We start from the raw sequence: 17,920 nt of genomic DNA, 5'->3' as shown, positions 1-17,920 counted from the left end.
GTGTGTGTGTGTGTGGGTACCTGTCTGTCTGTAGCGCATGTGTCTGGAGGCGGAGGGAGAGCGGCAGGGAGACAGGTCCCCAGACTCGCTGGTTGCCGGGGACTCTGGGATGAACTTGTCCAGGGACACGGTCTCAAGGACAGCTGAGGGGAACATCCATTCATTAAACTCCTGCTAAAACCCCACCAATAGCTGTGTTCACTGAGCAAAATAGCTTTACACAAAAAGCTGTGCACATATTATGAGGGATTTTTTGAAGAGATTTTATAAAACAATTCTTGCCATTGATTTGAGAGAGGCCCAATATTCTCAATATCTTGAACCAAATGCATGCCACTAATATGTTTTATTATTGTCGTTGTTTACCACCGCCAAAATGGTTTACACCGCTTATACCACAGGTACCAGCAATGATTGCTTACTTTGCTTTGAGCATATTTATTTTGCATCGTCGAGGAAAATTCTGGTCACTATGAGACTGTTGTTAATGTTGGATTTGTACTGTACTGATCCGTAATGGTTTTTTATTGACCAATCAGGATCAAGTATTTAACAATGCTGTGGTACATTGTGGTGTATTCGCTGTGTTTTATCCTGTTTTCTATATTTAATTTGTCGTTTTTGGTTCGATCCGCTTCCCGTCCGCCGTCTAACCCCGTCCCTGCCCCTCGCCCCTGCCCCTCGCCCCTGCCCCTCGCCCCTGCCCCTCGCCCCTGCCCCTCGCCCCTGCCCCTCGCCCGGCTGGCCCTCCAGCGGTCGCCCGGGGTCTCGGCGTCCGTACCCCGGCGGATGCTGCGCCGCAGCTTCCCACAGAAGGCGTCCATCCTGGGCAGCTCCCCGCTCACGTCCTCCCCGGGGGGGTCCGGCGAGCCGGGCGCCCTGCTCAGCTCCAGCAGGGCCTTGGTGGGCGGGGGGGAGGAGGGGGGGGCCGCCTGCAGGGGGAAGCCGGGGCAGCGGGTGGCGGTGGGGGGCGGCGAGGAGCAGAAGCCGGCGGGGGGCCGGGGGGAGCCGGGCGGGGGGGAGGAGACGGCGGGGAAGTGGGTGGAGGTGGGGGAGCTGGCGGCGGAGGAGGAGGGCGTGGGGGAGTGGTCGGCCCCCCAGGCCTTGGCCCCGCCTCCGACGGGGGAGTTGAGGGACTGCTTGCGGGAGCTGACGGGGGAGGAGCTCCAGGTGGGGATGGAGAGGGGCGGGGGGGAGGAGAACTTGCGGGACAGCCTCGGGGACTTGGTGTTCAGGGTGTCGCCCCCCCACGCGCCCTGGTTGGTGGCGAAGAACAGCTCCAGAGACCTGAGGAGAGGGGTCCAGCCGGAGGTCACAGCTAGCAGTAGTGGTAGCGGAAACGGTCATGCCTCTTTCTCACCACCAGGTGTGACGGTGAGCAGCCATTCAAAGCCATTTCAAAATCAGATGCGGGTATCCACCCATCATACCCCTGGGTGGACCCTCCCACTTGGGATGACACTGTAGGGTCGATTATGAATTGGCTAACTGCCAATCAAACAGGGGCCCTTCAAGCTAGTGTTCCGTGATGGGTATTATATGCTTGATGGGATGGGAGTGTGCTGAAGTGAAGTGAATATGAATTTAAATTAAAAAAATTATAAAAAAGCAACAGAGGACAACAGGTGAAGAAGGTCGTTGTTGGATTATTGCATTTTGTCATGCTCACTTAGACTTGTTCTAAGCTTCACTTTGAAGTGGCTTTGAATAAATGTATTGATTCAATGTAATGTAATTGGTATAATTATTCCCTAAACACTACAACTGCTACAGTATTTACTTGGACTGGTCCAGAGCAAGCTGCGTTATCTTCAGACTGTAGTCTGGACTGATGGATGTGATGGACAGGCGGTCGGACGAATGATACTGCACCCTGAGGTGAGATGCAGGCAGTGATTGGACGATGTAAGGGGCGGAAGAGCAGGAAGTGGAAAACATGTGGAAGTGGATGAAGAGAAAATGAGAACATAGAATGAAAGTCTTTGACCAATGAAAATGGATAAACGCATGATAGTGAAACAACACTCAAATATCGATGGATGGCAATGTCTCGAATGTCCATAGGCTACTTGCATGAAAAGTGAAAGAAACCGTACTGATAATTGATTGTTTTTTTATCAAACTTTGCTTGATCGGCGACCATCACCACAACGTGCCTTGCAGCCACAGGCTACTCACGAGAAAAGGGAAAGAACCCTTATCGTTAACATCGATCGATACTGATCGAATGCGAATCGTTTAATTTACCAACAATGTACCTGTCTGATGGCCACAGGCTACTCACATAAAATGACATCATCAATAATATTGAACAATATTGATCCAACATCAATCCACATAATCGCGTCAGCGTACCTGATGCAGATGTCTACAGAACTGACCCACTGATTGATGGTCAACAACACCCTCCAGCTCTAGGGCTGAACGATTCATCGAATTCAAACCGAAATCGCGATGTAATAGAACCCGATATGCATATTGCAAGGGCTCGATTTCTTTTTTGGGTGGGGGGGATTTGTTACTGTTACTGACTGCAGATCAGTAAGTTTCGTATTTATTTAGCTTTTACAATTCAATAGTTAAATAAAGATGTTACAATATCAATTCATCCATCAATTCATCTCCACACATACGCCTGGCTTAAAGGAACGAGCGGTTTATGTGTTGACTGCTTCCATTGTTGTTTCGGTCATACAATAGACTGATTTATGCTTGTTTAGTGAATAATACAGAACATAAGATACTTTAAAGAAGAGAAGAAGTCGCATGCTACATCGCCGTCGCAATATTGGTCTTAATACTCTCAACCGGTACCTGACGGGGATGGAGGTGAAGGGCTTCTTGTAGATGTCGGCCAGCTTGTCGATGACCACGGCGGCGGAGGTGAAGATGCGGTAGGTGTGCAGGAAGGTGTTGAGGAAGTCGATGGACAGGAAGCGCAGGTCGGTGAGCCGCTCCAGCAGACGCTCCACGCTGGCGTAGCGGATCTGCGGCACCTTGCACGAGTTGAGCGTCTTGCTGAAGCAGATGTCCACGTCGTCCTTATGGAGCCTGACGTCTGACCTGTAGAGGGGGGTGACGAGAGGTTAAAGGGGCTGGAGGGGGGGTCTAAGAGCTTTGATTTTGGTACAACTTGGTACAACTGGCACACACAAACTGGCACACACAAAAGACACACACAATGTGTGTGTCTTTAATATGTGTGTGTCTTTATGGTGAAACATTAGGATCTTCTTACTTGATCATATGAGGCACACTGACTTTGGAGTTCTCCTCAAACACACTGGTCATGAGGCCGTTGCATCGGATGTTGTCTATACACTACACGGTATAAATACATAGAGAATCATATAGTACACAGTAGAAATACATAGAGGTAGAGAATCATATAGTACACAGTAGAAATGTATAGAGAGAGACAGAGAATCATATACAGTACACAGTAGGGCTGGGCGATTAATCGAATAACAGCAGATACATATCTGTACATAATTTTAGATATGAACGTTTTCTTTTTGACCATTTTGGGTATTTTTTTAAGGCGAAATTTCAAAGTTCTCAGTTCCAAAAATATTGGGAGAGACATGCTGAATAAATACATCAAGTTTCCAAATTCAAAAATAATCGTGATTATGATTTTTTCCATAATCGAGCAGCCCTAGTACACAGTGACAATACATAGAGAAAGATAGAAAATCATATAGACCACACTGTAACAAAACACTAAAGAGTCATTCATCTATTCATCTCCCTATACTTATTATTTTGTGTTCATTTGAATGAGACTACCTGACTGATGTCACTGGTCCAGGCAGCCTTCTCCTGCCTCGAAGGAGCCAATAGGACGGCAGAGAAAGATGGACCTTCTGTCGGCTCCACCACAACCTTGAACTCCAGGTGATTGGAGCCCTGGCCCGCTGCGTTGACTGGAGAAAATATCACACAATGTTCACGTTCTGTGTTCAAGGTGTAGTGTGTGGAATTGAGTGGCAACTAACGGAACAGACTTGGCAGACATGGAATAATATATTCAGAACCAGGTTTTTAGCTGAGTAACTCTGTTCCTCAGCTAAATAAAACCACAGATGTCTTGGGGGAGTAGGAGCGCCGGTACTCACAGTCCTCATCGCTGGCGTCCACCTCCTCGATGAGTGTGCACTCTATCAGGGACAAGGTTCCTCCTTGCTGTTAGGGGGGGGGGGGTATTTGTATGTTGTCACAAATGGTTGTCCCTTATATTTCCCTTGGTTGCAATATTGCTTAATTCTTAAAGCTTTTTGTTTGTTTGAAGCCGTTCTGTTTTTGTAGCGGTTTCCGTCCGTTAACATTTTTGTGTGTTTGATTTCAACGTGTGAGGCGGTTTGTAACTTTGATTTTGATAAGTGATATAGAAATAAAGTCTATCATTATTATCTATCCATCAACATCCTTGCCAATATTATTAACATCACGTAATAATCATCATGATACGATCAATTGTTCTCATCATCCTCTTCATCCTCATCATCCCATAATCCTCATCATCCTCTTCATCATCCTTTCATAACCATCATCATCGTCCTCATCATCGCCATCACTAGCGTCGGCAGGCGGCTGACCTTGAGCAGGTGGAGCTTCCCCCCAGACGAGCGGGTGCATATGAGGAGGTGCTTGGTGAACAGGAAGCACTGCCTCTCCCCTTCCTTCCTGAGGGACAGCGAGCCCAGCCGCACCTTGCTGAGCACCCCCCGCTCACTGCTGGACGGCAGCTGGATCAGAGAGCCTGGAGGGGGGGGGGGGGGAAGGTCGGCGCTGAAGGGAGGAAGATTGCCGCTGCGTGTACCATGTCTAGGGAAGGTGTGACTATTGGAACGCGGCCGCTGTGTGTACCTTGTCTAGGGAAGGTGTGACTATTGGAACGCGGCCGCTGCGTGTACCTTGTCTAGGGAAGGTGTGACTATTGGAACGCGGCCGCTGTGTGTACCTTGTCTAGGGAAGGTGTGACTATTGGAACGCGGCCGCTGTGTGTACCTTGTCTGACGAAGGTCTGGCTGGTGTCCAGCAGGAAGTCGCAGCCCTCTACGATCATCCTCTCGATGGCCAGGTTCTTGCGGATGTTCTCCGTGTCGCTGACCTCGTCGTGCATCATCCTGAAACACAAACGCCGTCCTCCTCAGCCCGCCTGCTCCTCATTCCCCAATGGAGGTCACAGTACAGGAAAACACCTTAATCCTGGCCCCAACGGGCCCAATTGAACACAAAAGACTCATCCTACGGTAATTGTGATTGTGTTATATTCGTCATTACGTTCAATGGGGAAGAGGTATTCTGTTATGCTTTTTAACAATGACAGTAAAGCATCTCACGTCTTGCATGTCCTGGAATATGAGGAACGGTTCTAGAAACAGTGGGAACGGGGCTACTCGGTCTGAGACAGAATGCAGCGGGCTCGTACTTTGAGAGCTCCTCTAGTTTGGACTTGGCGAACTCCAGGCTCTTGCGCTCCACGTGCTCGTGGGGCGTGTGGGCCAGCAGCTCGTGGAGGGTGATGATGTAGCGGGGGATCTGATCGTGAGGAGATATCAAATATCAAGATAAAACGATAATAAAATGAGTGCATGCATAAGAACACACCATCGACACAATGCGCTGTAGAATGTGTTATGTAAGGTATGAGTGATACATTGATGAATACAAAAATACATAATATGTTGATGAATAATACAGTGTATTTATGTAGCACTTTATCAAGGATTTACATCATGAAGGATTTATAGAGTTATGAGTTATTTACAAAGTACTCAGAAAAGTGCCTCAAAATATAAACTTTGAAAATGAATAATTAAATAGCACATAAATAATTTGAAATGATCATACAGCAAAAAAAATGGTAGATTGAGGCCTAGGGCAAGGTCCTATTGATGTAGGGGTGGGGTAGGTGAGGTAGGACTCCAGCATGTGTGTGTGTGTGTGTACCTGAAACATGGGGTAGCCCTCCAGTGTGTGTGTGTGTGTGTGTGTGTGTGTGTGTGTGTGTGTGTGTGTGTGTGTGTGTGTGTGTGTGTGTGTGTGTGTGTGTGTGTGTGTGTGTTTGTACCTGGAACATGGGGTAGCTCTCCAGCATGCGTGTTTGTCTGTGCGTGTGTGCGTGCGTGCGTGTGTGCGTGCGTGCGTGCGTGCGTGCGTGCGTGTGTTTTACCTGGAACATGGGGTATCTCTCCAGCGTGTGTGTGTGTCTGTGCGTGTGTGCGTGCGTGCGTGCGTGTGTGTGCTTGCGTGAGTGCGCGCGTGTGTGTGTGTGCGCGTGTGTGTGTGTGTGTGTGTACCTGGAACATGGGGTAGGTGAGGTAGGTCTCCAGCATGCGGCCCTCACAGGCCGCGTTGGCCTCATACTGCTTCAGCAGCTTGTCAAAGTCCCGGTTCTGCTTGCAGTTGGCCAGCACCTGCAGGCTGTACTGGTGGTTCCTCACAAACTCCTGGTAGATGTTCAGCATGGGCAGCAGGATGTCAAACAGGTCCGCTGAACAAACCGAGGAAAAACACAATCAATATCCACTGTGTGAATCGACTTGGTTTATATGCAGTAGTACTCTACTGGCACACTGTGGTCATTCAAAACCCACACCAGAAACCATTGACGCAAATCATTCAAACACACACCTCAAAGTCAACACCTCTACAGCTGTTCATGCCATCAGAAGACTTGGGGAAGGGTTAGCTCTAGATGTAATGCATTTAACCCTGCAGTTGCCAAATGACCTCTATCTCCTGTGTCTATGGCCGTCCAATCAAAAGCTTGGCTGGTCCTTGTAATGTAACCCGCTGTGAGGGCATGTGTGTTTGGTAAGGGGAGCTCACCCAGCACCAGCGTGGGCCAGTTGGCTATCCTGGCTTGGAGGCCCTGGTGGAAGATCTCATGGAGGAACATGATGGTCTCACTGAAACAAACAAAACACAACAAATACTACATTGTGTGGAGCTCTTGTATACATATTCAGAATAGACACACACACACACACACACACACACACACACACACACACACACACACACACACACACACACACACACACACACACACACACACACACACACACACACACACACACACACACACACACACACAGGATCTTCCCTATGAACTGTTCAAGATTATGAATGATTTGGCATACCCAGTAAATACATTTATTAAAAGATTAATAAATCTTTTTTATATGAAATTTTGATATTTTCTTCCTCTCTTAATTCTTGTCACTTTATCTTATCTGTGTCTATCATACATACAATGATCTGATACAATGATCTGTATGCTTTATAAGACATAAGATATATATCTTATAGATCTTTTATCTCTTGAAGGAATCTCATTCATTCTTGCTACTTCGCTCTACCTCGACTTCTGCTACTGCGCTTGACCCCCATAATCCTATCGTATCTTACATCTGTATTCTCCGTCTACTTATTGAAGAAAAAGCTGTATAATTATAAATGACGTAGCAACTGTAGAAGAAGATGCTGCAGTATATGTGGGCTAGTAACTGTGGTAGTTCCTACTTGTACCAGCACATCTATCTATCTATCTTTTATTTATTTATTCAGCATTTCTCTCGGAAAAAAACCTTTGCAACTGACTCCTTATTTTGCGTAGCCGATAGCCGGGGGCCTTCTCACGGCCTCCTCCACTTCTTGATTAGCCCCTCTCTCTCTCTCTCTCTCTCTCTCTCTCTCTCTCTCTCTCTCTCTCTCTCTCTCTCTCTCTCTCTCTCTCTCTCTCTCTCTCTCTCTCTCTCTCTCTCTCTCTCTCTCTCTCTCTCTCTCTCTCTCTCTCTCTCTCTCTCTCTCTCTCTCTCTCTCTCTCTCTCTCTCTCTCTCTCTCTCTCTCTCGCCCAGCCCTAGTACCTGTTGAGGAATATGCTGCTGACGTCGTCGTGGCTGATGGGGGGCTTCTTGGAGCTGGCGGCCATCCTCAGGGGCCTCAGGAAGCAGTTGACCAGGATGGAGAGCTGGTGCACGTACTCAGTCTCCGCCTCCACCATGTTGAACACGATGTGGTTCCTCTTGCGCATGCTCTCGGCGTGCGGCGAGCTGATGTAGTCCTGCACGATCAGCTTCCACTTCCTGCGGCACAGCCAGCCCCTCATGAAGCTCTGAACCTGGGGGAGGGACCGCACATACAGCCTGTCAGTGGCCTGTCAGTCTGTCTGTCAACCTGGGGGAGGGACAGCACATACAGCCTGTCAGTGGCCTGTCAGTCTGTCTGTCAACCTGGGGGAGGGACAGCACATACAGCCTGTCAGTGGCCTGTCTGTCTGTCTGTCAACCTGGGGGAGGGACAGCACATACAGCCTGTCAGTGGCCTGTCAGTCTGTCTGTCAACCTGGGGAGGGACAGCACATACAGTCTGTCAGTGGCCTGTCTGTCTGTCTGTCAACCTGGGGAGGGACAGCACATACAGTCTGTCAGTGGCCTGTCTGTCTGTCTGTCTGTCTGTCTGTCTGTCTGTCTGTCTGTCTGTCTGTCTGTCTGTCTGTCTGTCTGTCTGTCTGTACCTAGGGGAGGGACACCACATACAGCCCGTCAGTGACCTGTCTGTCTACCTGTGTCTACCTGTCTGTCTGTCTGTCTTCTTACCTGTCTGTCCATCTTTCTGTCTGTCTGTCTGGAGGTATGTCTGTCTACTCCACCTATCCCTCTGTCTGTCTGGAAGTCTGGGGACATCTCTTAGCAGTTATTAACCTTTTTGATCTTTTTGATATCAGGGTCCTCTTCTTGGTTATTCTGGTACGGTCGCAACCTCTCCTTGGATTTGTTCAACACCAACACCTAAAACACAATCCATGCATCAGTAAAGTTGGATAGATTATTAGTTTATACAGGACACAGTTCATGTGAGTATAGTGTGTGTGAGTATAGTGCATGTGATGATACAGTCTATGTGACTATAGTCCGTTTCACATAAACATATATATACAGATTATGTAAGTACAGCACACGTGACAACAGAGGTTGTAGCGGTAGTGTGCGTCTGTGAGTAGCGCGCTGTGGTCTGAGCGGGGGGGACCTCCTGACCTCCGACTTCAGCCTCTCTATCTCCGTCTCCTGGTCCTCCAGCTGTGTGCGCAGCTGATTGGCCGCCACCTTCTCCATCTCCATGATCTGCACCAGGTGGATGTACTTCTGCATCAGCACCTCCCGCTCCACCATGACGTCCGAGTAGCTGGAGGTACCGGCAGGACCGGGACGGGGGAGAGACGATAGATGGGGACAGGATGGACATCAGATGTTTACGTCATTATTTATGACGTTTGAAAGGTATGGAAGGATGGATGGATAGCGGAGAGATTGGGAGACAGAGGAAGGAAAAAGAAAGAAGAAAGAAAGAGAGATAAAGTTAGGGGGAGAGGGCAGAGATAAGGATAGATTAAGAGAATAGAGAGCTATAGATGGAGAGAGAATAGTGTGTGTGTGTGTGTGTGTGTGTGTGTGTGTGTGTGTGTGTGTGTGTGTGTGTGTGTGTGTGTGTGTGTGTGTGTGTGTGTGTGTGTGTGTGTGTGTGTGTGTGTGTGTGTGTGTGTGTGTGTGTGTGTGTGTGTATGCGTGTGTGTGTATGTGTATGCGTGTGTGTGTGTGTGTATTAAGAAACAGAATAGAGAGAGAGATAAAGAAGGAGAGTAGTGAGAGAGATAAAGAAGGAGAGTAGAGAAAGAGATAAAGAAGGAGAGTAGAGAAAGAGATAAAGAAGGAGAGTAGTGAGAGAGATAAAGAAGGAGAGTAGTGAGAGAGATAAAGAAGGAGAGTAGTGAGAGAGATAAAGGAGAGTAGAGAGAGAGATAAAGAAGGAGAGTAGTGAGAGACGGAGAGAGAGAATGGAGGTCAGACTGAATGCTAGGCTTAACTCTGATGTAATCAGTGCAGTACTAGAGCATCAGAATGTGACCTAAATGTGAACTCAGCATATGAACACACGCACACAGGCACGCAAACACACACATATAAATCATTACATAGTGCTTGGGTCTTTAAGGAGGAATACAATTGCTGACATTATAAACCTTTGACCAATGAAAGGATATAATTACCAGCCTATCCCTTTGGAAACATAAGAGTACATGTCATCTACCCAAATAATCTTGGCGGTTAAACTCAGAGCATATCTCATCATATATTTGTTCTGATGCACTACCTCAGAAGGATTGGCCTACCACTTCTAAAATATGTAATAAACAAATGATTTAGTTATTTTTCCAATAACTATTTTGCAATGTCCAGTTGTTGTTGTTTTTTTGAATGCTTGGTTTCTCCATTTTGAATGTTACCCTACACTTGTTATATTATTTGGTATAATAGGCATCTCCTACATCAGGGCGCTAGTCACTTTTTAACTCTGGACTCAAAATTCAGTGAGTCCATGGGACCCAACCGGAATAGCCAGTCCTTTCATTAAAATAAAAAGGTAACACTTTGCAATAAGGCTACATTTATTAATAATTTCTTAACAATAGGTCCTGCTGTAATAAACAATATTATATAGTATTAGCATAAGGGTTAGGGTTAGGCTTAAGGTTAGGGTAAGTGAGTTAGGGTTAACCCTTACCAAATTAAATTATGGATATATGAATTGTTTAGTAACATGAACACCGTAACCTTAGTTAACATGAACACCATAATTAAATGATTGAACTGAAAATTAACTTAGTTTATTTAGTTAATTTTTAGTAAATTGAGTCTCCTGCGGTAGTCAAGCTGCGCCCAACCTCAAACTGGATCATGACCCACTTTGGCTTCCGACGCGCAGTTTGACAACAAACTGAAAAAGAGTCCTGACTTTGCCTTAAAAGGAGTGTTACCTGGCCTGCTGGATGCACTCCACCCAATCTGTACACTCCGTCTCCTCCTCTGCCCGCAGCTCCAGAGGCTTCTGTCCATCGTGACCAAACACCACCAGGAAGTAGTGCTACGGTGGGAGATAAATATCGAAATAGAAACATAAGGATACAAGTCATGGATGTATTCCCATTCAACAAGCCACCTGTGACAACACTGAGAAGAAGCATATTGCCATTTAAACCACAGGTTAATAAATCCAGCGTTGACCTTATACTTACACACAAGCTGTGCATATTTCATCCCCGGTTCTTCTTCTAAGGGTTATCAAGGTGTGCATTATGCATAAGAAATTGTCTGATGCATTTTGCAATGGAGTTAATATCTGTCCCTGCAACAACGCTGAAAGACAATTCCCAAAGTGATGCATGCACTTCAAACATGTTACTTAAAAATCCTTTACACAAGCATGCATTTATTCATCACATCTTTAAAGGGTTTCCCTGTTTCAACACCATAGTAACATCTTGACAGACGCTCCCACTTGGGGTGTCACAACCGGAGGGTCATTTAACTTGACTTATTTAACTTGAGAGGATCAACTGCCAAAATACCTAATTCATTCGATAAAGCGTGTGCTTATAATGAACAGATTTCACCCGGAATAACAATGAGAGTCGTTGTCAGCCTACGGACCGCCGGCCGCTGTCAGACTGTGTGAGCGAGGCTTAAGGGCTTGTGTGTGGAACTGCTGGCATGCGTGCCAGCATATATGTAGGTGCGTGTGTGTGTGTGTGCGTGTGCTTGGCTGCTGCGTGTGCATGTGTGCGTGTGTGTTGATAGTGGGGCAGCGGGGCTTATGTAACCACCAGGGCTGTACGGTGGAGCTCCTTGCACTACTGAAGCAGCTTCCCCGCCGCGGGGTTGCTAAGCGCTAACGACCAGCGATGACAGAGGAAGACAGGGCTCACAGCCTCGGCCGGGCCCTGGGTCCCCTAGCGTCCAGCCACTGGTATTTTACCACGAAGACCGGGCACGTGTCTAAATATCAGAAGCTTCTATTGGTTCAGCCTGACCTTATTTGTTGAGACTTACTAATAAATTGCATGTCAACGTATAATTGCACAGTCAACACTTCATCAGGTTTTTTTTTGTTGTTTTCATATGGCTGTGGTGTACTTTCTAGGTCTGCTAACTTGCATTTGGATGTAACATTTTGTACAGATGTTTACATTACTGTATTGTCGTTCATTATTATTAATATTACTATTAGGGTTTTTGTTGTGAGCAGCTGTACACACTTAAGTTCCCCTTGGGATGAATAAAGTACTTATTATATTTGTCTATCTACCAATCTATCTGTCTTTCCATGTCTCTAGCGGCTGACTGAACATATTGTTTGCAACTCTCTAAATCTCTCAAGATAAACTGATCATATTGTATCGAACTCGCTGGGTCTCTACGGATAGAGAAAGAACCCATAGGATCAGTCTATGTCTGTACCGATGCTCCTACTGGTTCTAATTATGACTGTACAGATAGCCTGATCCTATTGAATCTAATCCTTTATCTCTAGAAATGGACGGATCTTATTGGTTATAACTCTTGTCTCCACGGATAGACTGATCATATTGGTTCTAACTAACTGTTTACAAATAAACTGATCCTATTGGTTCTTACTCTCAAAAAGACTGATCCTATTGGTTCTAACTCGCAGAAAGACTGAACCTTTTGGTCATGGAACCCTTATATTCCTCATATAGGCAGTGAACTGAGAACCGGGCCGACAGACTTGCAGATTATCGTTTAAGTTTTTCAAAATGCTGTTGCTCAAGTGATTTCTTTCCTGAATGGATTGAAAACATGTTTAATTTTGGATTATCCTTATTGCAACATTGAATGATAAATAACATTAATAACACACACACATGTTCCTGACACAAATTGTCACTTCTCCAAATAGCGTTACACAGGAACCCGATAGCATTTAGGAATACCATTGATTTGTTACCAGATTTAACTATTAAATCTTTTGGAAGCCCCCAATCCCCCTCTCCATCTTAAAACTGTTTTGAACATTATGTGCAAAATACCTCTCTGTCATTATGTCTCAGGTGGGATTATGAAAAGCTGGAGCATGGGTTGACCACTAGTTATGAACAGGCTTATCATAACAAATAAATAATACATAATTAAATGCACATCTTAACTAGTGGGTTTATTTTGGAGTCAAATTTACTCTTTGAAGGTTTTCATTTTAGAGCGAAGTCTTCGAGAAAAATAGGGATGACATTTCAGAGGATAGAGATCAAAGATGGATTTAGAGAGCCATTCCATCTTTGTCAATAGTCCCAGTTACTCAACATCAGCTATTAAGGATAGCTAGAGACTCATACATTCACAGTCACACAGGAAGGTACCAATATACATGGGGTGATGTCCTGTCAAGCAAACCTGAACTGTAGCTTAAACTGACATACTCGGCTGTCAAGCTAGGCTTACATTCAGCCTACGTTTTTAAAATTGTGTACATTTATATGAGTCTGATGAACTAGTGTGCCTATTCACAAGCCACAATAATTAAAACAAAAATAGGCCACTGTCAAAGTTAATACAACCATTGTATTAATAACTCAGAATTTTTTTAGTTGCTTACTAGCATTAGTAAAAAAAAAAGTAGTCCGATATACAGGCTGCTCCTTAAAAATGTTTAGCCTGCTATTAAGTTCATCATGACAGCAAATGTGAAATAAATACAATTCTGTAGGTTCAGTCTAGACAGCTCAAATGACTGGGCGGGCTTTAAGGTTTTCCCTGTTAGTGTTTAGATATCCCATCCCGAGGGTGGTCAGAACACCGGCCCTGGCCAATAGGGCCTTTCATGTTGTTTTTACAGAATCAGCTCCCAAGTGGGTTCTTATTACATACGGATAGAGCAGAGACATATGCAGCACATGTGTACCACTATTAAAATGAGCCAGGCCTTTCGTTTTTCCACACACATTCGCACACATATTTATATTACTTCTTTGAATATGCAAGGTTTTACTTAGGTGCAGTGTTCAGATAATAAAATATGCATACTGTGCGACAATCCCCCTTGAAGTGACGATTTCTTCATGGCCCCTCAACAGCTTGGTACAAGCTAAAGGCGATGCTAGCTTGTTGTTTATGCGTTGTGTATGTCCAGACGGTGGCAGTTGGTCTTTGGCTATAGCCCATGTTCTGCTGTTCATTACCATAATACAACATAGTAAACCAAATATTGACATTATGTTTGCGAAATACTATATATGTATGCATTCATGTATTTTTCAATTTATGTATGCTATGTTTACATTCAACAACATATGCTAAAAGCAACAAATAATATATAACTTGGCCATGTCATGAGTGAGTGAGTGAATGAGTGATTGAGTGAGTTAATGAGTAATTGAGCATGCTTTTGAGTATGAGTGAGCAAGAGTTTGAGTGACTTTGAGTGAGTGGAAGAGTGAGTGTTTGAGTGAGTAAGTGACTGAGTGAGTGAAGAAGTGGTTTGCGTCATGTGTTTGAGTGAGTTGTTAGTGTCTACACTTGGGTTCCCCTCCCATTGCAAGCCGTGAAAAATGTAAATCAAAACATTCAACCATAGCAAGCTAAAGAAGGCCTATTGTAAGAGTAGAGTACCAGACCTGAATAGCAAATATTAGGTTAACTGCAGCGGTGTTAGTCCTACAAATATGATCTATCTATTTATATGCGTATAACAAATTACCATAAACATTTAAGTACACATTGAGCAGATCGATCAAACAGAAAAACTGAGGATTGTTGTAGTAGATTTACTTTCTATAATGATAGTGTATTGCTTTGTATTTATACGACTTATTATGTTGCTGTTGTTTTTGTTGATTGCTGAATTCAACAATAACATTTTTTGCTGATACTAAGGACCCTGTAAACAGGGTCAACCTGGATCCAGATTGATGGACACCAGATCTAGACCCGATAGAGGCTACACTTGCCTGCTGCTGCAGTTTATCCACGGGATCCTTGCTGACGGAGGAGGGCACTTTAGGCGCGGGAGATCTCTCGCACGTGCATCCCTCGAGCAGGTATATCCCCGAGGGTCGCGTGCTCTGGTCGTTTTCGAAGTAGAAGAGCAGGTTCTGGTAGAGGGCGAAGAACTTGTCGCTCCAGCGGCTGTTCTCGGTCGTCTTCTTGCTCAGGACGCCTCGCTTGGAGCCCTCTTTCCGCGCGACCACCGACAGATACAGAGCGTGCCCCTCGTTGTAACGCACGCTCTTCTGCATTTTACGGTTATCTACCTTTTTCTGTGCGTCTTGAGTCGAAAGAGCGACCAGAGAAGCATTACATCTACTGTCCAATTCTTGAGGGATCCCGTTTACTACTAAAAGCAAGGTGTCGGTGATGGAGCGCGCGTCACACGACCAAATCACTCCCAAAACAGGCGGCTAGCCGAGGTATCCATGATCCAAACTTTGACAAAGTAGTAGCTTACCTTTTAGCTTGAAACCGCGCTCATGGCCTGCTACAACTGGCGACGTCGAGAGAGGAGGGCCATACATAAAAACGTACGTTTTGCTATGGTTGGCAATCTAAAACCAAAAAAGATTCAGACAACAGACGGTGATAACGGAATCACAACCGAGATCACCGTTAATCGGCTTTGACACCGACTTAAAGAGACAGGTCACTCAAATGCCAGTAGCGCTGTCTTGTCTTACAGTGGGATGCAGTCTTTATGGACATTTGTGACGTTGGCTAGTTGCTCTTCAGTCAAACTAACTTCTCCAAATAATTTGCGTACAACCCCCTATAGGAGACCAACTATTAATACACCAAATTTAATACCTCGTGCATGACCATACGTATTCCAGTGTGAGCGGATATAACTGGCACACAGTGCACACACAGTGCACACACACACACACACACACACACACACACACACACACACACACACACACACACACACACACACACACACACACACACACACACACACACACACACACACACACACACACACACACTTTGTATATTACCAAAGCAATTACATAAACATTATCTCTATAAAACTGAATTGTTTTGACTTGCTTCGAGCTATGAACACAAACAAAAATAACTAAACTAAAAAAATAACTTGTATCATGGCTTCGATAGTTCTTCATGCATCGTGTTTGTCTGGTGTTGGGTACCCTGGTCGGCAATACAGCATAACCAATAGCTCCTGGATTAGACAGGGGGACAATGAGTGAGTTTTGATGTGCTTGGCAGGTTCTGTACTGGGTCGAGTTCCAGCAGGTGGCCTTGGGTGGCACATGCCCCCCACATAAATATTACTGGAACCCTTTGAGTTCCGCATTTTCTGGTCTGGTGCTACTATGGGCCAAACTTTCTTAAAGAGTCACGAGAAACCTAGCCTCTAGCTTTCTATTAGTCAATTGTGAGTGTTATGATTAAATAATGTTTATATTGTGGTTGTTAATTATCCCACACATTTATATTTATTTATCATCTTTAACTGATAGAGTGCATTGATTTTAGCTGTAGCCTATGTATTTCAACCGATTTTGTCAGAGCAGTTGAGTTTGTAGTGGTTATGGAACTGTTTCATTCCATCTCCTGGCGACATGTCGATGCTTAGCATTCAATTATTTTATTTTTTTAGAACACTCTTATCTTAAGGACAAAGAACTGTCTTTGAGTGTCACCAAACGAAATATATTGCACTTAATGTGCAAGAAGAAATTAAACATGTGTAAAATCATTCACAAATGATTTTTTTACAGTGGTGATAATAACTTTAATGTGCTGTTCTCTGAGAAGTTGACCTGGTATTCAGGCGGGTGTGAGGCTTTTGCAGGCTTTCATAATGGAGCTCTTGTCGTATGTCAATATCGCCAGCAAGGGATTAGGCGGGATTACTAGTCGCCTACTGTATGTCTGCTACTCCCAAAATAACTCCCTCATAAATCCTTAAAATGACTCACAATCGTATTGACTGTCGCATTGTGTACATCAATTAATGTATGCGTAAACACAGAAAAACAAGTCCTATACGTAAAGCCCCCTAGTCCTAAACGTGAGCCTGTTACATCTGCATGTACGTTTTCACCAGTCTCTCTCTTCAACACCCTGGTGTCACATGAGCTTCTTCATCTCTTTTCCGGTTTACAGAGTACTATCCTCCCTGGTATCTGAGTCAACCAACTCTTATTAGGATGCTCTAATTAGGATGCTCTAATTAGCACAAGCCAGGGGTGGAATGAATCAGACTGTCTGCCGTAAACAAAACACGTCAGGAATTGGACATCTTGAACATGGAACGGGCCATTTCTGGTCTCTGGTGTTTATCAGCACCATGGAGAGCAACTATGGAACCCCACTTTTCAGACGTGTTCCATGAGCACTTCAGCTCCAACAGAACAAGCTACTACATCTTGAATGAAAATTAGTCCTTTATTAGTGGTAGGTCTAATATTGTCTTTCTGTGCTATTATTTTTGGAAATGGTAGGCCGTTCTTAAATTCTTAGTTTAAGTGTTTTTAGATCATTTAACTAATAAAATGATAGTAGGCGTGCAAAGGAAATGTAAAACAAGTCTATCCTAAGAATCATATTCTTCTCTATTGCTGAGACAAGAAACTGAATAATTTCGTTCAGATCCTAAAAACGGGTTGGCAGCTATGGAATGACTTGATGATAGTGACACCTGGTGTACGACCATGACACTTCATGGCATACAACTTGTTACTATGGATACGATCTGTAAAAGAAGACGTAAGATGTAAGATAACGTGTCATGATCCTGTAAGATTGAAAAAAACAGGCTTATGTAGTAAGAATTATGAAGTAAGTAAGTAATATTATGTGTAGTGTCTATTATTATATAGTCTACTTCGGAAATTCCACTTACACATAATAATTTGTCACGGTACAAGTGAATACAAAATGTATGAATTGAGTGTACATTGTTATGTGATGTCCATTAACCAACAATCAGTCTATCAGTCAGATGGACAGAAACCTATTTCAACCATTCATAAACGCGCACACACACACACACACACACACACACACACACACACACACACACACACACACACAC

General features: G+C 44.7%; 1 protein-coding gene across 2 annotated transcripts in view; it reads right to left on the bottom strand.

Annotated features, from left to right (window-relative positions):
- rasgrf2a (Ras protein-specific guanine nucleotide-releasing factor 2a) overlaps positions 1-15,692 on the bottom strand; it is a 21,665-nt gene extending 5,973 nt beyond the window's left edge. Inside the window, exons 1-17 of one of the 2 annotated variants that reach the window (XM_060038498.1) lie at positions 14,811-15,692; positions 10,827-10,933; positions 9,049-9,196; positions 8,716-8,802; positions 7,879-8,132; positions 6,838-6,917; positions 6,306-6,499; positions 5,435-5,544; positions 5,011-5,129; positions 4,599-4,762; positions 4,119-4,185; positions 3,790-3,926; positions 3,239-3,321; positions 2,815-3,063; positions 1,781-1,873; positions 782-1,287; positions 21-143 (exon numbers count right to left, since the gene is read on the bottom strand). In XM_060038498.1, the coding sequence (XP_059894481.1) occupies positions 21-143; positions 782-1,287; positions 1,781-1,873; positions 2,815-3,063; positions 3,239-3,321; positions 3,790-3,926; positions 4,119-4,185; positions 4,599-4,762; positions 5,011-5,129; positions 5,435-5,544; positions 6,306-6,499; positions 6,838-6,917; positions 7,879-8,132; positions 8,716-8,802; positions 9,049-9,196; positions 10,827-10,933; positions 14,811-15,098 (2,809 nt within the window). In that variant the 5' untranslated portion in view covers positions 15,099-15,692. The remainder of the gene's footprint in view (positions 1-20; positions 144-781; positions 1,288-1,780; positions 1,874-2,814; positions 3,064-3,238; positions 3,322-3,789; positions 3,927-4,118; positions 4,186-4,598; positions 4,763-5,010; positions 5,130-5,434; positions 5,545-6,305; positions 6,500-6,837; positions 6,918-7,878; positions 8,133-8,715; positions 8,803-9,048; positions 9,197-10,826; positions 10,934-14,810) is intronic. The other variant, XM_060038499.1, reaches the window with a different exon arrangement.
- Positions 15,693-17,920: the final 2,228 nt, after the last annotated feature.

This window comes from Gadus macrocephalus, chromosome 19 (assembly GCF_031168955.1).
Source record: "Gadus macrocephalus chromosome 19, ASM3116895v1".
NCBI classification, from domain to species: Eukaryota; Metazoa; Chordata; class Actinopteri; order Gadiformes; family Gadidae; genus Gadus; species Gadus macrocephalus.
Note: the sequence above shows the minus strand (reverse complement) of the source record. Positions and strands in the feature narration are given on the sequence as shown.